This window comes from Apteryx mantelli, chromosome 7 (genome assembly GCF_036417845.1).
Source record: "Apteryx mantelli isolate bAptMan1 chromosome 7, bAptMan1.hap1, whole genome shotgun sequence".
Taxonomy (NCBI): Eukaryota; Metazoa; Chordata; class Aves; order Apterygiformes; family Apterygidae; genus Apteryx; species Apteryx mantelli.
In genome coordinates this window covers 23,465,215-23,489,769 of record NC_089984.1, presented here as the reverse complement: position 1 = coordinate 23,489,769, position 24,555 = coordinate 23,465,215, and the positions used below count along the sequence as shown (strand labels likewise).

General features: G+C 43.8%; 1 protein-coding gene across 1 annotated transcript in view; it reads left to right on the top strand.

Annotated features, from left to right (window-relative positions):
* The first annotated feature begins 474 nt into the window (after window positions 1-474).
* Window positions 475-24,555, top strand: part of ANTXRL (ANTXR like) — a 62,258-nt gene continuing 38,177 nt past the window's right edge. Inside the window, exons 1-9 of the mRNA XM_013958790.2 lie at window positions 475-699; window positions 12,732-12,803; window positions 12,973-13,044; window positions 15,033-15,114; window positions 15,224-15,257; window positions 17,346-17,425; window positions 17,542-17,610; window positions 17,825-17,905; window positions 18,006-18,066. Of these exons, the coding sequence (XP_013814244.2) occupies window positions 539-699; window positions 12,732-12,803; window positions 12,973-13,044; window positions 15,033-15,114; window positions 15,224-15,257; window positions 17,346-17,425; window positions 17,542-17,610; window positions 17,825-17,905; window positions 18,006-18,066 (712 nt within the window). The 5' untranslated portion in view covers window positions 475-538. The remainder of the gene's footprint in view (window positions 700-12,731; window positions 12,804-12,972; window positions 13,045-15,032; window positions 15,115-15,223; window positions 15,258-17,345; window positions 17,426-17,541; window positions 17,611-17,824; window positions 17,906-18,005; window positions 18,067-24,555) is intronic.

Sequence of the window (24,555 nt, the reverse complement as noted above, 5' to 3'; positions counted from 1 at the left end):
CGCACCCGGGGGGGCGGCGCGGTCCCGGCGCTGCCCCCGCAGCCGCGTCCACGCCGCAGCCGCGCACCGGCGGCAGGAGGGCCCCGCTCGCTGCAGCGTCTCGCCTTTCCCCCCTCCGGTCTCCCGGAACAGGAAAGTCCCGGTTCAGCTTTCCCCCATAAGATCCTGCCTCCCCCCGCGGCTCTCCTCCCTCTGCCCCTGCCCGCGCTGGCCGCTGCGGAGGGCGCTCCGCTCCGCTCCGCTCCTCTCCTCTCCGCGCCCACCCGGCCCGAGCCGCTGGGGGCTGCCGCGGCCGCGGAGGCGGCGGGGCATGGGGACGGGGCGCCGGGGGCCCTCCCCGAGCCTTGCCCCCGCCCTGAGCCAGCCGCCCGGGCCCGTCCGGAGCCCGCAGGGCTGAACCGAGAGCCTAAAGTTAGTTAGGTGGGTTTTTTTGTTTTTGGCTTTTTTTTTTTCCCTCCTTGGCGCTTCCGAAGAGGCTGTAAAGTCTGCCGGGAGAGGGAGAGACGGGGGGAGGAGGAGGATTTAAGGAAGAAAAAAAATGGCGAGTTGCAGGAGCAGCGTGGAGAAAGCAGCATTTTTGTGCTGCTTCTTGCTGGCAGCCGTGAGCTTAACCTCCTGCGCCCGGGCGGAGGAGGAGGAAGAGCAAGAAGAGCAGCGCTCCTGCCACGGTGCCTTTGATCTCTACTTCGTCCTGGATAAGTAAGTGACAGTCACATTTGAAAACGTTTATTCACCCTTCACTGCCTTCTTGCAGCAGCAGCAGCAGCAGGGACGTCGCCTCCCGCGCCCTCCCCCTGCTGCCAGACCCGGCGCGCGGGGCAGCCGCCGCATTTGTGCCCCCAAACGCGCGCGTTTCCCAAGCGGAGCATTTAGGGGAGCCCCGGGCTTGGCCCCGCGTTAGTCCGGCGTGCTACCCCGGCAAATCGGGTCACCCTCGGGTTGCGGCGCACGGTGTGTGCTTGGAGTACACAGCGGGAGCTTGGGCGTGAGGCGATGCTGATCGGTGCCCCCAGCATTTCTGGAACTTAGTGTAAAAACTCTGGCAAAGCTTTAAGATGAACTTAGCTATGCCAGGGTTCAATTTGTGCACATCTAACTAAGGCTAAGACTAGACTGTTTGTACGCAATGATTGGTATTTTACAGGCTCACTGTAAGGTTTTATAAAACCTGTTGTTTCTGATTAACTTCTTCAGAATTGCCTAAACCTGTGTTTGAGGTTTGTCTGTTAAAATATGTTGGCAAACACTTTTTTTTTTTTTAATACCATGTTATCCTAATTTAGATATGGCCCGAGGGCATGGTTAAGCTCACATTTGTAGACATGTTATAGCAAGTGTTAGCAGAGTCAGTGGTAAACTGGTACACCCACAAGTATTTCTCAGAAGGCAAAAATTCTGTTTCTCCTGGTGCTTGAATCTGGGCTGGCAAGCAAGGGTTAAACCTGAGGAGTAAATTGTTAGCCTCCCACATGTGGTCAGTGCGATAGTTGTGTTATCCAATATATCCTGGGCAATGCATTAGATGAGATTATGAAAGATTGAAGCCTTTCCTTTGTTACTCTTGCCCAAAAGCCAGGTATAAGTCTGCATTGTTCTATTTCCCAGCTGGGAGGACTGTTCACTCCATCAGGCCTTTTCCACAGCCTGCATGAGGCAAACGGACACCCTCACTCAGGGGTCACTGTATTCCCTTATTCAAGAAGAAAGAAGTGCCGTTAGTAGTCATTTCGTTTTGAGAGCAGAAGGATCTGAAGAAGACCTAAGGCATTTGCATTTCTGAAGATGCACTAATGCACTCTGTGTGGTGGTTTTGGTTTGTTTTTTTTTTTCTCTCCACTAAGAACTTCTTTCTAAAGGCCCCTTCATGCCTAGAAGGAGCTCTGCGAAGGACTAGTGTTAGGTGCTCACATTCATACCTGGCCCTGACCAGTACTGTTATTACGCCCACTCCCTGTATTGAATTCGCAGTAACAATGAATAATGGTGATGGTGATAAAGGTTGTTTCTGTGACATGGTATCTATTTTTTACAGTGTGATTTCCTTATTTAAAATATCATTGTGTACCTCCAGAAATCAGAACACTGCACTCTTATGGTACTTCTCATCTGTAGATCACAAAGCACTTTAATGAGGCAATTACTGTCATTACTTGTGTCATATTTGGGTAAATTGAGGCAGAGAAGAGAATGATTTGCTCAGAGTTACTGACATATCAAGGAATAGGAAGTTGTTTGTGTAACAAGTTCCTCTTCAGTATTGTGGATATGAAATCATACACTTTCTTTTAGCTGGCTACAGGTCTAGTACCTTGGTTTGGGTACTGTCTACTCTGTATGTTGATCTCACTGCAGACTGAACCTGATTGTGGTTGGAGTAAAAGTCTACACTTAGATTCCAGTGGGAAAATTCTTTGACTGCAGTCACAAACTGAGTCTTTATAACCTTCAAGAGGTTTAAAGAGGAACTCTGGTAAGAAAACTGCAGTAGAATTTGTTTGGTCCTTTAGGTGCTTTTAGACTCTGCTCTGTTCCTACTGAAGTCAGGGCAATTCAGTGGCAAAGCCGCTTTTGGCTTCAATGAGATTGCCTTACAATCCGTGTGGGTCATACTAGAGTGCCAGATCTTATGATCCACAGGTCCCATGCTGTTCTCCTGCTGTAAGAGTATGCAGATGACACTCGGGGTGTGCTCGCTGGCTGAGGCTGTATTCTGTGTAACATCTGGCACAGCACAGGGAGGCTTTTTGGTGGCAGGGAGGACTGATTTAGTGGATTGACTCTGGATCTTGGGACAGTTCATTGGAAGAAATTGGATAATCCATTTGAGTTCAGAAGGGTCAGGGTATTCCTGGTAGGCAGAAGGCAAGAAGCCAGTTAGAAGCAGCTGATCAAATTTGAAAATGCATAGATACATATTTTAGAATCAGATTCACGCTGATGCATAGCTGGGAAGAGTTCTGGCTCTAATTTCTAGTGGAGAATCCCTAGAAAAAAGCAGCGCTATGCACCACAGAATGTCCCCACATGTCCTGGGGATTGCTGCCCTTCACTGGTGCCTTGCCAGTGTGGAGTTAGATGCATTCAGTCTTAATTAGATGTATAACAATGGGATTGAAGTATTGCTTCTATGAAAACTCCAGGCTTTAGTCCTATGATGCTGTAGTGCTCTCTTTAGCTGAATGACAGGCCCTGTCTGTGAAGTCAGCCTGGGTAAACCAAAATGACTTTAAATCCACTCTGCTTGCTTCCCCATAGAAAGATGTAATCTCACATCAGTAGGAGGCAAATTGGAAGAAGGCAACAAACCTTTCTCTTTATGCATGTAAGCACTGTGTGTTACTGCAATGACTTATTGGGGCATGACTTTCCTTTTAATTCTGCCAGGCAAAGTCTGTGGGGATCTAATCCTGCAGGCATCAGCCAACAGAGGGAAAAGATCATCTGCTGGTGAAGTTATTGGTATAATATATATGGTGCCAATTAGAAGAAGAAACTCACGGTCTTCTTACAGTTTTTTCTCTTCCTGAAGTTGACTGCAGCTCTTTATATTAACTCCATAGGATAGGCAATATCAGAGCAGGGGAACTAAGCCTTGGATGTCCAAGAAGGTGGCATGGTGTAAGGGGAAAGCAGTGTGGGTGGGAGGGTGACCTGTCACCATCCTCCTCAGGATTGTCTGACCATGTTAGAGCCATGCTGGGACTGCTTAAATCAGCGAATCTCTTGAAGCTATGTGAGGTGGACGTTTGCTGGCTGCAGAGGCGGCTGCCTGGAGTCTGCAATCTTATGCTGTCTGGGTGTCACAATTTACAAGTTACACAGGCTTGAGCCCCTGTAGAGATGTGAAAGAAGATGTCAAAGTATTACCTTGAAGCAGCAGCATATTCTTCTGTTTGCAGCTGAGTTGATGGTAGCCGTCTCTCCGATGGCATGGTCAGGTCAGACATGATACCAAAGGTCTCATGTTCACCTTTAAACAAGTATAGTCCTTTAGTTCAGCATAATGGCTAGCTGAGCATTTTTGACTTGTTTGGTTGCTTCACTTGGTTTGGTTATCCAGGGTCCAGGTGCGTGAAGAAGGCTTTTTTCTTTTTTTTCTTTGGAGTCCCATCCAAAACTGCTGAGGACAGGTCCTCCTAGGAGTTTGATTGCTTGACTTTATTTAGGTCTTGCAGTGACATCTTCATGCCTGAGTATGTAAATATCTCCCTTTCATCCCGGTGCTGTTGTTAACATCCAGCTGTTGCTTGTAATCAGGTTTAAATGTACTTGCACAGCAAAAAGATGACTGACCTCTAGTGTTTTCTAATTATAGCAGTGCCTGGTAGCATCATTCTGATTGTTTATCAGTGCAACAATTATAAACCTGTATTTTAAAAGGGTTTCAAACTCTGCCATGAATATCTGCTCCTGGCAATGCTTGACATAACAGAACTGAGCTGCAGAATTGTCTGTATGTTATATTCACCAAATAAGAAGAAATTCCTTTGATTATTTTTGGACTGTGTGACAGGATGGGAAACAGGAGGAAAAAAGGGATATGAGATTCTCAGAAGTATTTCTGCATTTTTCCTGCTGCGTTGTTTGCTAAAAATCATTTGTATTTTGAGTAAAAATGAGCTGCACAGCCCTGGGAAAATATTTTCTTTTCTTCTTTTTCCACAGGACAGAACATGGCAGTGCAAATGTCTTGAGTAAGGCCCTGGCTGATTTTTGTTTAGAGCAGTGATTCATAACTTTTTTCTTTTTTGGGGGGAGGGGGGTATGGCTGGCCTAACTACCCTTTCTCCCCTCCTCATTTTCCCCTTGGACTTTTGGGTGTTCCCTCTTCGGGGGACTCATGTCTCTTGGGCCCACAGCGGTATTGCCTTTCACGTCAGTTTTGTTCCTTCTCCTCCTGTGCTCCCAAGAGCATCCCTGCCAATGGCAACTTTGGTGAGGAGGTCAGTAAATGTGGTGAGCTGAGCTTCCTAACTTGGCATCTGTTTTGCAGCTGCCTCCTTTTAACCTTGCGAAGCCTCGCTCCGGAGGTGAAGGTCCCCAGTACGGAACTGGTGGGGAAGAGCACAGCCTCTGCTGGTTACTGGGAGATCAGCCACCCTGTCCCATCTCCTGCCTGTTTTTTTCTGTCTGAACTTCCCCTTGAAGAGCCAGTTGGCAGGGAAGGGGGAAATGGGTTGAAACTCGCTCATTTACTTTGTGCAGGCCAGAAAGCCATCAGAACAAAAGGTCTTTCGAAAACTACTATTCTGGACCAGTTTTATCATTTCAAGGTAACTCCAGATACCTTGGTTTTACACAATGTGCTTTACTTAAAGCAAACAAAGAAAAGAGTTTGGTAAAGACCTTTGGTATTTCCCCCCAAAAAGCAAGAAAAGCATTATTTCCCTTCCAATGATTTGAATGAATTTAGTGCTCATGAACATCATGAATTAAAAGTAGAAGTGAGAGCAAGTAGATGTGGAGGAGGTTTTGGCTGTAGGCTTTCACCACAGACCTCTGCCTTTCCCCCCGCACTGGCACCGTTCTGGTCCGAGAGCACTAGGGCAGAGTCCGGCTCTGCGGGAACTTCTGCAGCTTCCCTTGCCTCAGTGCCTGCGCTGACTGCTGCTCGGGCGCAGGCGTAGTGCCTGCGCCAGGAGCGGGGAGCCTGCCTCCCACTGCTGCTGTGGTTAGAAATCAGATTGCTCACTGAGATAGCTGCCTGAGCATGTCACCTAATTTAATTGCTTTTGAAAATCTCATATTTTACTTCTGACTTAAAACACTGATGAAATCTCTTTTCAATAAGCAAGAATATCTATATACTGCAGCCAGGCTTCAGGTCATCGTAACATTTAGGACCTGATGCAGGTAAACTGCCTCTCGAGATTGACAGGACCCCTTCATTGCCTGAATAAAAGTAGCAACCTTGTTCTTTAGACTTCATTGATTATGCTACGCTTTTATTTTTAAAATTGGCTGTGTCTGTCTTCCTCTTTTTGCCTTTTTTTCCCCCTATATAACCTAACCACATCATTTACATGACACCTCTTCATATTCTCCAAATGCCTGCAAGCAATAATCTTTACTGTTTTCAAAACATAATCTGTTGGGATTTTGCCTATCCATCTTTCTTTGTTGTGGTTATATTGCAGCCAGTGCTGTTATTTAATTTTTTTTATAACCAGGTACAACTCCTTGGAATGTTTCAAAGCAAATTTTTACTCAGTTTCAGACATACCTATGTTATTGTAACCAGGCTTTATTTGTTTGTGTTTTGTCTGATATTATTCTGCCAGATTTGCCTTTTAGCAGAAAAAAGTTTCAGGAAAACCAATCTTCCTCCCTCTCCTACCTCAAGAAAAAAAAATGCTTTATAAAACATGGCACAAAGCTAATGGGTAGTGCTTATTTGACATAAAATGTGTACAGTTAACAGGGGAAGAAAAAGCTATGGCAGCTTGTCATTTGCAGTCTATTTATGCATGTAACTAAATCTGATTTATTTGGGGCTTGAGCCAAGGAAGTAAACCGTAAGATTCCCACTGAGCTCAGATTTTGCTTCACAACGTGCTCAGTGACTGAGAATTTCGTTACTTTTGTGTCTGAGCTTGCAGGCTGGGTGCTGGCGTGCAGCACAACGTGAGTTTGTGTGAAGCATAGTCGGGCTGAACCTTTTCATCTCAAGTGGTGAGAAGATAAAGCGGCTCCTGCGAGTTATTCACAGCTCAGGAGTATGGTCTCCCCTCTCCGGATATCTGTTGCACCTTGTGGATAGTGTTGCTGAGTGGCTCTGGCAGAGGGCTCCTGGTTGTTTGAACAGGATCAGGCCATGGAGACTGGGTCTGCCAGGCCTTGTGCTGCCAAGAGCAGCTCCAAGGCTTTGCTGGGAGATCTGGAGTGGCTGGCTTTTTTTCATTTTGTAATGTGCTCTTTTGGTGGTTGGGTGTGTAGCAAGAGCTGTAATACAAGATGGATCGAACCCACGGCTAGATGGTTTACTGTAGAGCACTGGGCAATGTTTGAGGGATGACTTACAAAAGTCAGTTGTGTTGCTGCAGAATTTGTTAGTAGTTTTGTAGGAGAAAAGCCATCTTTAAAAGAATTAGATTCAAATACTTTGAGTCCTGTGCTCAGAGTGCTGGCCTAGGACAAAGAAATCTGTATTCAAGTCACTTCTCTATCTTTGCCTCCCCATTCCAGTTTTTGTCTTGTCCATTAATGTTGTAAGTACTTTGAAGCAAGGACTGTCTCAGAATGGCCATCTCAGACCATGTTTCTAGTTGCCTTTGGAGCAGACAATATAAACTATTCCTTCCTTGCCTGCATGAATCACCCACAGAAGGTCCCTTCCATGCTCGCAAGCAGCATGGTTTCAGAGGAGGATTCTTGTCACTTTGAGTGCTCTGCTGGCTCAGAAGAAGGCAGCAGAGGGATGGATGAACACACGCGTGCATGTCTGAAACCACAACAAACTAGATGCCCCAGGGTTTGCTTTTATTGCAGAGCCATTATTAGCCATGTGCAAGAATGCTGCTGTCTACAATGTGGTTGTGGCCACAAAGAGCTTCTCCAAATAACAACAGCAAATTCCCTGTTTCTGAGCAATGGACTCTATGCCGGGCCACCATTAGCCAAGGGGAGTTTAGAGATTTATAGGGCCCAAAAAATTTAATGGGTGTTATACTTCCCTGACACCACACTCAGAATGATTCCACCATCCTTAAATAATAATGTACTATAATAACAAGTTTGTCTCTTGCTCCAGGATCACCCTTGGAATTGCTGCCTTCGGTTGTGAGTCTTTCTGTGTCAGTAAGAGACAGGCAAATGTGAGTGTGGTGGGGGGAGTGGGAGAAGAGGAAGCTCCTTATCTTTAAGGGTTTCACCTTCTACTTTCCCGCTTTCAGCAGTGAGGAAAGGCTTTGGATCCTTCTGCCTTCTCTCTATGTACATGTGGTAATAAAAATATTTACTGTCTGGGCAGCACTGGGGCATTAACCTTCACTGCTACGCTCCAGGCATAATATGTGTTGCACCCTGTTGATCTGTGTAGGCTCCTCAGTGAATTTAGCTTTGAATCACATATGTCCCCTCACGACTTGCTGTCTGTCGAACAGCAGTGAATTCCCTAAGATTGGGGTGGGCATGACTCTAACAACACGCTCACCAGTTTTTACACTGACATAAAGCTCCATTGACTTAAAAGGAGTTCCTCCAAAGTAAGCTGGAGCAGAATCAAGCCTTGCATATCACATCACTTCCTTCCACCCCCAGGAATACTTACTGACCTCCTCTCCCCTCCCGTCAAGTGGTAGCACTGTGAAATTCAGGAAAACAGCAGCAGGAACAGCAGCAGCAGCTGCTCCTCGGAGCTGGGTCCCGAGGAGGCAGGGAGCACATTCTTTCCTATGTTGTGGTTTGCTGACTCTTCTCTTTGTCTCCTGGGCAAGAGGGACAGAGCTCGCGGGGCTGGGAACATGCTTACAACAAATGGCTGCTGTGGGTTTTTCACTTCAGTTGGGCCTCATTCTGATCCCAATTACGTAGGTATGAACCTGGGGAAATTCTGTTGTTTCTCTGGACTTGCTCCAGCTTCACCCCGGCGGAACCGGCAGCAGAAACTATCCCTGAAATGTTTTCTGTGGCGTTCTGGCTGCCCACAGCAGCTGCTTATTGCTTTGCATTTTCCTTCGCCGCGAGAGTTATGTAACCTCTGCGGACTGAAGCCTCATCTTCCCGCTTGACTGTGAAAAGCCCTTAAACTGCTTTTAAGCTGTGGGTCATTATCCACAGAAGTCTTTGGCTTGTGGGGCTTGATACTTTGCAGTGAGCTACGGGGAAGATCAGTCTGACTGGTGTGGGGAGAAGCCCATGGCACGGCTGTGCGACAGCTGCTGCCGTGACTGATGTGAGGGGCTGAACCGGGTAGCTGCCCACCGAAAAGCAGGAAATCTCTAAAGCATGAGCCGGTAAGAGAGAGGTCCAGCTGTAACAACGTCCCTTCTGCAGACAGCCACAGCACTGATTTGGTGGATCTGCTGTTTTGAACCACGGCAGGAAATTTAAGACTTCCCTGGTTCATCGCTTCCCCTCCTAAACTGGTGGGGTTGGAAGAACGTGTCTCAGACCCAATGTTTTTTCTGCATAGCGCTGATCTTTTCAGTGCTTGATTTATATTTCTCCTCACTGTTCGGAAGGCTCGACACTTCCTCTGAAGTCTTACAGGAGTGTGTCATTTGGGGGCCGAACAGGCCAGGCGCTGAATCTGTTTGGTTGTTTACTGATGGGACAAGGTTCCAGCCTCATCCAAGGCTCCTATTAGCACTGGTGTGCTGATTAACAGGAGTTGCTTTTTCTTAGCTATTTTAAGGTTTTAATGGAAGCAATGAAAGCACTGAAACTGCTCTTAAAGTCATATTGTGCGATATTCAGGAATAATCTATGGCATAGAGCATTGCTGAAAGACCCTGTGCTTTCTCTAAGGTCAGGAATTGCAGAGCTGAAAATGAGTATGGCTTTCAATTCTGGAATATGGTCAGGTACCAAGCTTACAGTACATTTTGAGGGATTTAAGTCACAACCTTCCATTTGCCAAAGAGAACCATAAAAGCCGCCTCGTCCCTTCCAGCCACAAAGTGCAGCAAGTTAGTTTATGCTACTAGCAAAAGTAATTGTGTGGTATGAAAGGTAAGATCCCAGAAGCAGTGAAATGCCTCAGTATCTTCTCTTTCTGTGGGTGTTGGGGACAATATCTGATAGTAGCAGGCAGCTTAGTACTTAGTTTAGCAAACATTTTATTATTGTACATTTTTGTTTATTCTCCCATTAAAACCGCCGTTGATGGTGGTGCTGGGTCAGACCTATGTGGCAGCAGATGAGACTAAAAACAAACCCCAGAAAGCCTCCAGAACATATATATAACAGTAAATAAAAACATTTTACAAAGAGGGATATGATGGGGTGGGGGTGGAGAGGGGAAATCAGGTCCTTATATAACTCAGGCCTTCCCAGTCCGCCCCAACTAGTTTTCGCGAGCAGCATTACATCACCGCAGCAGGAGATGACACGCCTGGGCTTTGAGGGGTGGGGTGAGGAAAGTGACTGCATGTTAACTCAGTGCTGAACTTCGCTGGCACTCTCTATATGGGATTTTAAAACAGCTGCATTTTCTTCCTAGTATTTCTGTCTGGCTTTGATGACAGTTTCCAGCTGACAGACCAGGAATGAGTGATATTTGGGTGCAGAATTCCTTCTAGCAGCTAATCGGGCCCACTTTCAGTCTGAATTACCTCTGCTCAGTAGAGCTGTAGCTCGGTGATGTGGAGCTGGGTCTTTGAGAGCACAGCAGATGTCCTGTGAGGACTCGTACATGACAGAAACCTCCCTAGCTGTTCGAAGGTGGGCGCCTATGGATTTATCACAACCACTTCTAGCTACTCTTATTTTCAGTCACGCTGATCTCCCTCTTTTTGAGAGGGTGGTCTTTCATGTAAGAATACATGGAAATGCACAGTATTAAGGTTATCTATGCATTTTCACTCTAAAAGTCTTCATTTTGCCCCTTATTGGCTTATGATTTTCTTAAATTTTCAGTGTCTTGGCTGTTGTTGTGCAAGCTGTTCTTTGTCTGGGGGTTAGATATTCCAAAAAAATTAAAGGAGTTGAATGAAAAAATAATTCAGACAGTTCTAAGAAGGTACTGGAAATGATGATTTGTTGCTCTTATAAAGAAGTTCCTTGCTACCATCCTTTCTGGATTGCATCAGTACAATCAGTGCCTCTGTAGCTGGCAGTAGAGATTTGATATCTCATCCAAAATAGATCAGCATTTTCCAAGTAAGAAGCTGTGGCTATTCTGTGTGGAGAAGTGACCCCACTGGAAACTGCAGAAATGAAACTTAAGTGGAATGGCAAGCTCAGAATGAAACTGGAAGTGACAAATCCGGGGGGAAAAAAAAAAAAAAAGAGCTGTAAATGCACCTTGAAAAGATGCAAGGAAAATCTGTTCGAGTTTAGCCAATTTAGAAATTTAGTCTGGGACTTTCAGAAGAACCCAGGGGAACTACAGGTTTTGCACTGCCTTGGATCCCTTTGAAAAAGCAGCCCTTGAAGTACATACCTCATATATGTGTGGATTATTTCTTAATGATGAGAAAAGGGCTTGTTTGCTAGTAGTATTGCCACTTTTCATGGGCCATGTTCACGAATATGTAAACATGTCTCGTCTGTTGCCTCGCATGTAAATGCAAGGCTGCACAGATCCAGACCCTCGGTGTGAGCGATCCCCAGTGCTGTTACTTTCACTGCCTGCCAATTTGGTCGCATTGCTCTTTGATAACCAGTTTCTTCTGTGAATGACTCACCAGATCTCCAGAAGAAAAGGCATGTGAGCCCGGCGTTGCGCAAACGGGCTCCTTCTAGCCTGAGTACTTCAGGGATCCCTTTGCTGTCAGTGTCTCTGTCTTTCCTCATCCCTCTGCCCCACCAGCACCGATGCGGGGCAGGCAGGGCTGTTCTGTGTTGCTCACGTGCTCACGTTGTGTGCACCAGTCTGTACCCTGGCGTCCGGGTGTCGGAAGTGACGTGTGCAGGGCCGCGTGGAAGGCCCAAGTGGAGATGAGAATTGTGATACAGGACAATATTTTCACTGTTTTTTTCATGCATTTATACAGAACAATGTCTAAGGGCAGTTAGAGGAAACCTCAGGTAGAAACGTAATGCTTTGTGCTTTACAGTGGTTATGTGGGAGAAGTATTTTAGTTTTTCTGTGTCTAAGCCCTGTGACCCTTCTGCACATGCAGTTTTGTTTATCTTTTTGCCCATCTCTGCTTGTGCCAAAGGCACAGGGTGCATGAGTTTGCCCGCAAGGAAGCAGAAGAAGGAGCCGTTCTTTGGTCGTGTGTCAGCAACACCAGACCCCGAGGGAGGGTTCTGAAAACCATTGACAACTCATGCTTTGTAGCCTTTTTAATGGCTTGGAAATGTAGGGCATAGACCTGCCCAGTGGAAATCACCTGACATTTACTATAGAGCATTAGAGTCCCTAAGATGTAAGATCTAAACAGAGGAGAAAAGGGAAGTGCTAGTATTGCAATTTCATAGATTGGGAATGGGAGCACAAACATGTAAGTTTGTGCATGTAAATGAGTTGCCCAGGTTTTCTCAAGAAGTGTGTAACAGAGCCAGGGATTGACTTTCCAGAACGCTGGTCCAGTGTGCTAGCTATTAGCATGGCCTTTCCCTTCTGAATTACTTCAAAAGCTTTCTCTTTTGAAACAAACAGTAATTCATGGAAACATTCACCCACGCATGCTGGGAGAGTAGATCAGTCAAGACTTTCTGTGTGGCTGCAAGAGCAGAGCTGTGCTCTAGGAAAGTAAATAATCTGTTAGCAGATGATTTAGCAAAATCAAATCAAATGAATTAAACTGGAAGAAAATATTTACATTTTTATATTATAAAAGGAACAAAACCGGATGGGAGCACATCTACTGAACATGTGTTAAAATGTTATGGTAAACCTCTTTGGACCTATTTCTGCTCGCAGTTGTGGGTTGTCATGATTATTCCTGTTGTTACAGCTCCAACACGGTTGCATTAGAAGCCTTAAGAGAGTTAGATGCTTGAGCTCCATAGACCTTTACTGAAGTTGCGTCTTTATCCATATCCTAGCCTAAAACTTAAGAATAATATGGGCAGTTCACTGTGGAATAAGATGAACATATTAAATTCTATTTTGTATGCAGGTCTGGAAGTGTCAGAAACCATTGGACGGAGATTTACTCTTTTGTGGAAAGCCTGGCTGAGAAGTTCATAAGGTAAAGTTTTCTTGGGATGATATTTTAACCGTTTATGTGTGTGTGTATGTATACATATATGTGTATATATAAAAATATATATGTATATATATTCATTACTTCTTAGGAAATGAAATTCTACTGAAGTAAAGTGTGTGTAACATGGATCTGGCTTGTTCTTCTATTTCAGTCCGATGCTGCGCATGTCTTTCATCGTTTTTTCCTCACGAGGCACCACGGTCATGAAATTAACAGAAAACAGGCAAGTACTTCACAGCTGTCACCCAGAAATGCCCTCTGTCGCTGCCTGCCCAAACACCGAGTGGCCCCGAAGCTGGACTCCGGAGCTCCGGGGCAGCCTTCAGTGTGGCACCAGCTCAGGCGCTGATGGAAGTCCTTCCCACAGTTTGCAGTTGGAGGAGGATTTAGGAGGCCTTTTGGTCTCCCATTAGCATTGTTTTCAGCCTTTTAGGAAAAAGGCAGCATTGGGCTCTCTGTTCTTTCTGGTGGTATTTCAGAGAGAAGCTGCATTTCCAGTTGAGGATCCATATTCATGGATACCCTCAGTGCCCCAGACTCATTCGTAAGGGTGGTTTCAGTTTAGGAGCGCTCTGCCTGTGGGTTGAGGTGCCCAGGGCAGTGCACCCACGTCAGAGGGGCTGTGCCCCTGCCCAGCCAAATGGGACTTTTAGGGGAAAGGAGGAGTCTGAGGCCGGAGCAAAATCCTTGCTGCCACCTTCACAACCAAATCTACATTTTTTTTTTCCCAGTATATTTTGGACTTAATTTGTCTCATATACCCAAGCCCCTGTCTTCGTGGTGTTTCTGTTTTCTAAGTATTTCCCTTAATTTCTGCTGAAAACCCTCATTTCTGCTGCTGTTTCCACTAGTGCGAGAGGGCGTCCATTGTACTGTGCACCTTATAAAAGAAGGGGGTTTGGAGCAGTCCTGAAAGCCCCCCCAGCCTTCGCCCCTTGGTGCTCCGGGGCCTCGTCCCAAGCTGGAGACCCCGTGGAAGTCTTGGATTTCCACTGGCTCCGCTGAGCTTTGGCTCAGGCCCTGTTTTGCAGCTCGGTGATGGAGCTCAGCCTTCTTTACTCTTCCCAGGTGGATTTGCTCTTTGCAAGGTGAAAAGTAGACCACAACCCTGTGGCAATATGTTGAAGCTGGTATCAAAACGTTCCCTGACCTAAACCTCTGTTCTCTGCATGGCTTTCCATGTGTGCCTTTTCAGCTTATTTTACACTTGGAAAGGGTAAAAATGTGTTTCTTGCCCTAAGGACATCCCTCATCACAGCCCCAAATTTTAAATTTTACCATCACTCCATATACGTGCCTGTTTCCTCTCTGATTGTGGTTGCACCATCCAAAATGCCCTGTTGCAAAAGAGAGCTTAGAGAGGCTGTCACTGTTATATATTAAAAAAAAAAAGCCACAACATTTGAGGCTGACGTCTGGATTTCCTACATCTTGCCTATTGAATATTTATTTCATACTATGGTTGTCTTATTTGTATTCCATCAATATCTGAAAACTTTGCTAAGGATCAAAGTCTTTTAGTGATCAGCTTGGGGAAAATAAATATTAATTTCCCTGAGTGATCCTCTTGGCTTTAGGAGATTTATTTGTGGAGTAAGAAGCTATGCATCAGCAGTCGTGGTATCAGTCTCTCTATTGCCAGGGAACAGTCTATGCCCAAGGAGCTTGTAAATGGGAAGGAAGGTTGGTCAACCCTCGTCTAGAATAGGAAACGCGTAGCATTCCCATCCTGTTTTCATACCTTCTGGCCTCTGTCTTAATAGTGGAAAAGTCCGGATCCCAGCTGTCCTGAAGATTGTTTGAATCATGAGTTTTTATTTGTCTCATTTTCATGACAGGGCCATCAGCTTTTAAATCCTCATTCCATCTGCAGTTTGTCAGAGTTTATATCTGGCATTTGTTTTAGTTCAGTCTTATCCCTGCTGACAGTATACCAGAAGGAGGGAGGGCCAGAGCTGCACCCTTAAAATGCATTTACCCTGATGTTGTATCTTATGTCCAGTTCTGTGCTCCCATGGGTGCTTGGCTGATTTCAGAACTGTTTTTTTGAAACATCTTGGTTCTACCAATCCTTTAGCTTGTGTGTATGCACTCTGTGCAATTTATTGAAGGGGCTCATAATCTAGGTGCATTACAGGAATATCTCAAAGCAGCAAAAAAGAACTTTTATTAAAATTACTTCCTCCTTTTTTTTTTATTTTCTATCCAAAGGGAGGCCATAAGACGAGGGCTTGAGATTCTTCAGTCTGAAGTGCCTGGAGGAGACACGTTCATGCATGAAGGATTTAAAAGGGTACGGATCACAGTACCTCCTTTTCTTTGATTTATACTTATAAACTTTGCTTTGCTTTGCTTGCTGCTGCTGTACTCAAGAGCTAACAATGTTCTACATTTTATTGCAGGCAAATGAGCAGATTTACCATGAAACCTATGGAGGTAGGCACTGCATGTCACTGATGTTATGTATCTGCATTGAAAAGACAGGGTCGTAGAATTTTTTATATGACCTGCAGTAAACCCACTGAAAGCAGAGCTGGAGAAGGAGCTGGTGTTGCACAATCATTACATTCCATTTGCACTACAGTCCAGCTTTCGCACGGGTGATTCATGGTTTATTAAGACCAGAGGAGACCATTGCAATCACAGATCTGACCCAGTGCAGAACACAAACCGAAGCATTGCAACCAGAACCGCCTGTGCTGCACCCGGAGGACAGGAATACCAGGATTTTCAGGCATCATTGTGTCCTGAGGCTCTCAGCCTTGTCTGTCTCATGCACCCAAGTTCTCATTCAGTTTGGTGTCAGTGTGAATGTGACCAGCTGGAGATCTTGCATCAGTATGAATGGTTTGGGAACAAGTTATCAGTCCACATAAAGTAAATTTTCCCTAAATTTCAGGAGGAAAATATATTTGTGTGTGGGGGGGGATGTTTTCTTTTTCTTTTTTTTTTCCCCCTGTGTAAAAAGAGGGCCTGACTAGTTAAACTGAATGCTTTCTGTCTGATTTATAACTTGGAGTCAGGTTGTTCTCATTTGTGGGGTGACGGTCTCTTCGGAAGATCCAGAAATGGGTCAATGCCTTTAATAGAGTAGGTTGTGAGTGTGGAGTCTTCAGCAGCAACTCTTTTGTGTGACTTCTCAGGCATTTCTGCCAGAAAAAGCAAGAATTCTGAAGAGTCCAAATGAAAATTATTTTACCTCTCCATAACAGATAACTTAGAGAATAGTTCATTTGCTATTAGCTAATTAGGAAAGAAAAAGCAGTAGATGAGCTCTGAATTTATAAAATAAAATATCAGGAAAGAAACAAGTGTTTGAAAGAAAGCAAAATGAAAAAGAGCTCCAATATTGCAGCTTTTTTAAAGCATCCTGAACAGAAAAAATGAGGAATACAGGAATCATGAGGAGTACAGGAATCAAAGCTCTCCACAACCCTTTCACACTTGCAGGTCATTTTTTTAAGGCTTTATGTCTGTGTCTGATGTGACATAGGAAGAACTGCATGGCATAAGAAACCTGTCAGAACTCATCAGTCTTTAATTTCAGACAGTATTGGGGAAAGACACTTGAAATTGTAACAAATTATTTTGAAAAAATAAATACTTCTCTGAAAGTAAGGTATATGTATATTAGCTGCTTTGCTTAAAAGCTGTATTGAAGCAGAATGGTTGATTGAACCATAGTTTGCATATTAATTGGTGTTAATTTTGTTAATGTTTTGCATTTTTCTAGGTAATATTGTGCTATATACTCCATTACTTATACTTACTATCCAAAGTCTATCCAACCTTTTCATTTAAGCTTAGGTGGGACATAAGACAGCTTGTCAGTGCTAGGCAAGACAGGTGAATTTTATCCAGTAGACCTGATCTTGCATTTTTCACGCACTCAGAATTACCATGACCATCACTGGCCGTTCTTGTAGCTCAAGAAATGTAGGACTGAACCCCCTGTGGAAGCACCCCTTCCTGCCATGTTCAGTAGGGTTGCTCCTTGAAAACCTACTGGAGAAGTAGGTGAGATGGCAGGAACATTTCTTTCGCAGAGTTCTCCCCTGCTGGTACTCTCTGGCATTTCTGGGCATGGGTTCTGTAGAGGAGTGGGGAAGGGGAGTGGGGCAGACCTCTCCTTCGGAGATCCTTTCTTTCATTTCTCCATGCAAAGGGTCTAGGTGTAATCTCGAGTAGAAAGGAGGGGTGACCTGCAGGTACAGGTGCTGTGTTACACTGGACAGTGAAATTTGTGCATGGACTTGGGTAGAGCAGCGCTCCTCCTTTGGTGCTGTTTGCGCAATGAAGATGCACAGGTTTTGGAGTATTGCATGCTCTTATGCCTCTGACCTTCAGTTGGGGTAGATTAGTGCATCTTCAATGAGGACGATGCCAGTCAGGCTGAGAATCTGGCCTTGTGATTCTGTTTATTTGTCAGCAAAAAGGCATGAATCACCTCAGACTTACTGTTTCATTGCTAACTCTTGTGTCATCCGTATGCAATCTAACTGTGTTAACTTATAATCCATATAGGAGTTCGAACTGCTAGTGTGATTATTGCTCTGACGGATGGAGAATTGCAAGACGTTCAGTTTTATTATGCAGAACAGGAAGTAAGTCACCTTCACATTCACCCAAACTGGTTTATGTCAAACCTGTAAGCATTTACTGTTGGCTCCACTGCTTATATGGCTTTGTATTTAATGGTTTGGTTTTTTTTAACATTTAGGCCAACAGAGCGAGAAGCTTTGGCGCTATTGTTTACTGTGTTGGAGTGAAAGATTTCAATGAAACTCAGGTAATTTTGAATCTGGTTTGCTTGCTTGGTTCTTGTTTAGTTTTTCTGTTATGCTCCTGCACAAGTAACAGCATCAGATGAAGGCATTTATTTAATTACTTAAGGCATAAATCATTTCATGTCAGTATGATGTCTTTTAGCAAGTGTGAAACAGCCCAGTTTTATCCACTGTAATTTTATTTTCCTCCTGATTTATCATTGTCTTTCTTTGCAGCTGTCAACAATTGCTGACAGCATCGATCATGTTTTCCCAGTAACGGGAGGCTTTTATGCCCTAAGAGGAACCATTGATTCGGTAAGTTGGGGATTTTGAAACCTAGAGGAGGACTCTTTCCTGTCTTAATAAAGTGTAGTTAAAAATGGTTATCAAAAATGCCATTATCTCAATCTTCTAGATTCTCAAGAAGTCTTGCATTGAGATCCTAGCGGCTGAACCATCGAGCGTTTGTGCAGGAGGTAAGTTTGTAAAATAGCCTGAGGAGGCAAATACATAACGATGAAGTGTCAGTAGTGACCTGAGGGTGTCAGAGCTGAAGCCCGTGGATGTGTTGGGAAGCCCCCTCAGGCAGCGGGCAAAGCCTTGCGTGTCTCCTCTTAGCTCAGGAACGAGCTTGCGCAGATACGTGTGTAGCCTCCCCTGCTGAATGTCCCTTGGAGAATTAACTGAGGAGCATTTTGGGAGTTAGAGATACCATTTTTAAAAAATATTCAAGAAAAACAGGAGCCAAAAATGATATAAGCTGTATTGCCAAAGATATCTTACTGTCTAATGGTGACAGCTCACAAATTTCTGGAAAGATTATGTTTCTTGGATCTGCTAGGACCTGTCAGCAGTTAGAACAGAATTTTGCAAAACATTCAGAGACGTTTCAGGTTTAGTGAACCAGGTATAATAAACTGCATAGGCCAAGATACCTGACGCATTTTCCAAAGTGTTAGTGTTTTGCTCGTTTGCGATAAACGAACTGTTAGTGGCTATGGTAAATGTGAAGAATCCCAAAAGGAGCTGTTGATAATTTCATGCCTTTCATGTTTAGTATATTTAACTTGTATTTGTTCTGGTTTATGTTAGCAATTTGTTTGCTTTATTTTTGCTTATATAAAAGACTGTTGCAGCAGAGTAAGAGTGCCACCATAAGTTTGCTGGAAGGTATAGTTTACAGCGTGGTTATTCAAAGCTGATGTTCCTGTCTTGTGTTCATTTCCTTATACAAAAGTGAGCACATATAAAATATAAATATAAAATAGCAATGATGCATGAAAGCTGATCTTGAACGTTCAGATCAAAACAGGAGATTCAGAGAAAATCTAAAAAATCACAGAGAAGAGAAATTGTTCGCTCTTTATTTCCACATGTCAATCACACTATGATCTTGCCCTGAATATTTAAATTTAAAATAAAATATCCTAGTATCTTTTGAATTATTAGTAAAGATATAATTCTGGAATAGACATTTGTCATAAAATCTTATCTGTGAACAATTAAAAAAGGAAAAAAATTGCTTTTGAAAATCTCCTTGCAGAGTTGATCAAAAGTAAAGAAGCAATTTTAAAACTTTGAGATTTCAAAGCTTTTTTTATATCATAGGGTTAATTTTTTTCCCGCTTTTTTATTATATACCAGACAATTTATTTTGTGGAACATCCTATTACAAGTTTTCTCATTTAGCAAAAAGTGCTTTTAGCTAAAAGAAAATGCCTGTAAATGCTCCAGTAGTGATTTCAGTGATTTCTTAAAACTGTTTGGTGCAATGTTACGAACATGTCATTGAAAGCATTGTTTCAAAAGATTTTGAATTTGAAAATTTGAAAAGATTTTTCAAAAGTCTTAGAATAAATAAATCAGAAGAAGATTTATTTTTTAAAATGGACAATGTTTCAGCAACAAGAACAAAATTTTTCTTTGAGAAAAGGGATCAACTGCGGTTTGTTCTGTCCCGTTCAGTGTCACTGAAACAACAGCACCTGAGGCTTGGTGCTTGTGTGCCCGAAGGTTTGCTAATGGCAGCAGGGAACTTTAAAATAGGAGGAAGCCACAGTTGCATCTCTGTGACCGGTGCGTACTGTCTGTGTGGGCTAGATGGCCTTTGACACCGAAAGTCAGGCCTGTAGTAGTTTTTGCCATGAGCCTGGTTCTGTCAGCCTTTTTCTGAAATGAACTCCTGCAAGAGGTTTTAAAAGCGTGAGGCTGCAAATATTTACACTTGTGCTTGTCTTTATTATCCTGAGTAAGCCCATTTACTTCAACATAGTCAGGGATTCATCTCTACAGCTCTATACACCACTGTCTCCTGGAGGGAGTCTCCTTGGATTGAACAAGTTTTCTCATGGTATGTGAATCTGGATCCTGAATCCAGTTCACTGGACAGTCAAATGTAGTTCAACTCTAAATGTAATGTGATTTGTGCAGTTTATTATTCAAGCTTTAATTCAGAAAAGTACTGAAGCATATGGAGTCATCTAAGAATTTTAATGTATTTTAAATTTAGGTAATGATTTAATATGGTTTAATAATAGATTAGATAATAGATAAGAAATATCTAATAATAGATAAGAAATATCATTTGGTTGTTGAATGCTATATATAAATGTATATATTGTACATTTAGAGCTAAAAAATTAGAGCATGACTCTTCTGGAAATTTAGTGTTCTGCTCCTCTTTTTCTCTAAATTAAGAATTTTATTAGCATTTAGAAAAATAAGTATTTGAAATTTGCATTTCAAAATGGTGATGAAAAATATCAAAACATCAACATGTGTATAAAATCAGGATCAGCTCTGACATTTGTCCGTAGAGAGAGTATGTATGTAAAATACATCAAGTGCTTGTCTATATATATATGCCTATATTTCTCTAGATATGTGTGTGTGAGTGCATATACTCCTAACTTTAGATTTTTGGAAGAGGGCCATACACCTTGACATTCCCCAGCAAAGCAGCTTGCTTTTTAACAGCCTTGAAATGTGAATCTGTCTGTGCATTTTGTATGAAACTTATCTAAGTAAAGAGGTGATGATCAATTTGGGTTCTGTTGAGCATCATTACTGTTTTTTAGTAATCTGATATGAGAGTATAAAGGTTGTGTTACTTTGTGTAAACCAGTCTTGACTGGGAGTTAGAACAGGCTCTGACCCACTCATTGTAATCATTCTTGCCACTCATAATTACCTCTGTGTTGGTAACTACTGGTGATCTCAGCTTCATTTTTGATTTGCCAGAGGCTTAGTTAATTGCTGATGAAGCTATTTCCATGCGGTTGTAGCTGAATTACGACAGGTCCAATTGGGACATTGGCTCTGTGTGACGAAGCTATCTGGCGAGTCCACTTACAAGTTGATCTAGTCGAGTTATGACAGTTATCTGATGCTTAATGCTTTTTGACCCTGCAAATTTGTAGTCCCTGATGTGGAGAAACATACTTGGGTCCTTTCTCGTCCCTCTGATTTAAAGTGACCAAGACATGCAGCCTGTAAACAGGCTATCAGTGCAGAATTGGAGGTGCCTCATATCCCGTTTGACAGCATCATTGCTTTGATTATGCTTACGGTACACAGACGTGATTGAAAGGTTTTGCTGGATGTGGCATCCTAGTGGCCGCATCAACCACCAGGTGTGGATGCAAGCCGTCAGCTTCTCGTCAGAGTCACAGAAGCGGAGCCGACAGCACAGCCAGCGCACACCAGCTTCAACCTACCATCTCGCTGCCAGCACTGCCCGGTTGTTTCCGTGCTGACCTTTTTCCCTTCGCTGTCTTGTCAAAAGCTACAATCTACCATCTGACAATAACTAAGGAAGAAAAGGACGCAGCCAGAGCCAGGGCGCAAAATTAAATAGAATTAGCCATTTCAACAGACCATCATCCGAAACGTATTAATGCTCCAGAGCATTTGAAGGACCAGACTTCTTAATAGCAACAACCAAATTCAGTACCAGCTATTCACATTTTCATGCAAGCTTGGTATTGAAACTATATTGTCAGTTTGTGTTGGCAGACAGGTTATTACAAAGGAGATGTTCTCCTTTCGCAACTGACTGTGCAGAGTGGTGATGACAGTGAAAAGAAGGGCAGGAGAAATAAAATGTCTTGACAAGACTAAAGTTCTGGTTGCAGCTTTTATCTTGGATGTTCTGTGCTGAAAGTCTTGTATTTGCTGCATCTTTTTAAAGTCACTGAAATAGCTAACAATTAAGCCTTTGGCTGCTGCCTTTTAAGACCATTATTTCAGGGGCGGAAAATAAATCTAACTTTTATTTCTGCAAGCTGCTTTTGTATAAAGCTGAGACAAAAAGAAATGATCATCTTTGCTGGATGTTTATGTTGCTGTGGAGTGGGCTGGCTAAAAAATTCCAGTGCAATGCGCAGTTGCAACCAAATAGTTCTGGTAGGTGAACATCAGCCAAGCTTGCACTGGGGGCCAGCCATGGCTGTCAGCTCTGCTGGCGGAAAAGGGATGCTGATCAAGAATAACTCTCAGGATGTCAGTTGAGTTAAATGTGGAGTGGCTTAAGGCATGAATCAGACTTGAAGCAGCTCCAGATTTATCCTGGAGTAAGAAGCAGCTGAATTTGCCATACAATCCACTTTTATTTGTTTAAAGAAGTGCATGCCTCCTCCCCCCAATGGGAACCAGGAAGTATAACTCTTCCCTTAATAAATGGGCCAAATTTTGATATTAGTTTTGTGCTCTTGGCTCTTGGCATGCTCATTAAGGTCTTGAATCCGATTGTCTTTCTTCAGCAAAGTGCCAAAGCATATGTTTCACTTTAATATGTGCTCCAGCAGACGTTTTCTTTTTCCCTCCCAAACTATCTTTTCAGATACCCGCCTTCCCTGCAGCCTGCATTGCTTCAGAGCATTGCTCTAAGGACAAGTTACCATGCGGAAAACTGGAGTGTGGGTTTGCAGTGCTTGATCACAACTTTTCTTGCACATGCCTGTGCCCCATTTGCCCTGAGTGCTAAGTTGCATTAGACTTTGATGTAGTGAGACTATGTTTTTGGCAAGAACAAGCTGTTTGTATGGAAAAGCTAAAGCACTCCACATCCTCATACTAACTTGACTGTGCAGAGCAGGCAGACTAAGCTTAATATGTACTTCAGGCACCTTTGATGGGCCTCATATTGTGTTTTCCAATAACAGTCCTTCATCCAAAGCATACAAATACTGTGGCAGGGCATCATATGAAATGATGTCAAGAGCTAGATCTCACTTATATCACTATAAATTAGGTACTGCTCCCCTCAATCCTATCAGAGTTGTTTTCCTCTCATTTATAGTATTTTGGCCTGAAAATAAGTGATGATACATGTGGACTTGTTCATAGTTTTAATTGTTGCTAGTTGAGAACTTCTCTGCAGTTTATTCTGGTTTTCATCTCTGTAACTTGAAGATTAACCATTTCCAGGGGTATTGTGCTGGTGTTTAATTGATGTGAGAAGAGAGTCAGGTCTCAAATGCTGTTCAGAAGCTGGTGTAAGTGAGCCCTGTGGAGGAAATGGATTCAGCTACAGTATGAGATTTCTGTATAAAAGTGTAACCTGTTTTTGACTTTGCCTTGCTGTGTGATGTGGGTCATAGCTGGTTTCTTGCATGTAGCATGGAAGAGAGATTCAAAAAAGCATTTAGAACAGAACAAATTCATAATGTGTCTTTCTGTCTGCCTTCATTGAAGATGTTAGCTCTGTGGTCAACGTGGCAGCTATGGTGTATTTTGTGACCTAGGGGGAAATTCCCACTGCCATTTCCCCCTCTGGCTACATCTCATGCCCAGCTTGGCAATTCTGGGCTGGCCCCAAGAGGAGGCCTTCTCCTGTGGCTGTACCAGACAGCAACTGTGATGCTGTGTCAAGTTCATCTCTGCATAATACAGTGGGAAGAGTGGCAGATGGCTGTATTGTCCTGTAATCAGATATCTAAGGAGAAACGTTATCCATATAGTTTTAAAAGTATACTATGAAGAAGCTGAGAAACCAAGTCAGCTTTCTTAATACCTTCTTCCTTAAATTACCTTTCCCACTTCTTACCTGTCCTGGCTGTGCTAACGCCAGGTGTGGCTTCATGACTGACATAAGCTCAGCTGGTGCTACCAGCACTCATGGTGTCTCTGCCCGCTCCATCCACCTGCACGTTTCTATTTCCAGCAGATGTTCAACCAGCCAGATCACTTTTACCAATCTTGCTGGCAACAGAGGGTTATTTTTCAGGAGCGTGAGCAAGCTCACTGTACAGCGGCATGATCAGCGGTGCCAGCAAAGGGAGGGGATGTGCAGCTGGGACCTCACTTCTGACAGTGTCATTCCCAGATTGGCCTTGCCCAAACGTCAAACTGCTCTGTCAGTAGAAAAACCATTGAAAGCTTGGCTGAAAAGTCTGAGGAGGCATTCCCTACTTGAATGAACAAATTGCAGTTCCTTATCACAGTAACAACAGAAATCGCAGGTGTCTCCCTTGCCCCTGTCAGGGCCGAGTCAGCAGAAGTTCGGGAGCAGCTGGAGGGCAGGCTGAGCAAGTGCTTGCTCTCTGGCCAGCAGGCAGCCAGAGCAGGTCTGATGTGGTGGGTCTCTTCTTGTGCCATGGGTTGTTTCCCCCACTGGGGTGGGGGCCGTGGAGGAAGGGCATGAAGAAAATGGCAGCTTCTAATTCCTTAGCAACTCCCACATGCAGCAGATGTTAGCATGGATGTGCACTGTGTCAGCTCTTGTATGGGCAGAGACTGTGTTACTCTAGGGCTGGTACCAGATTCAAAGTCTTCCTCTCCGATTCACTGGGAGATGAGGAGGGGAGTCCGGCTTTGTCCTTGTCTGTTTGAATGAGCTCCTGCTGAGATCCAAGTGAGACGTGCCAGGGAGATTAGAGGGAGGATTGATGAGTGTGGTTAGCACGGTTGTCTGGCCTGAGAGCAGAACAGGAACCACAAGATGACATGAGCCGAGTCAGGCTCAC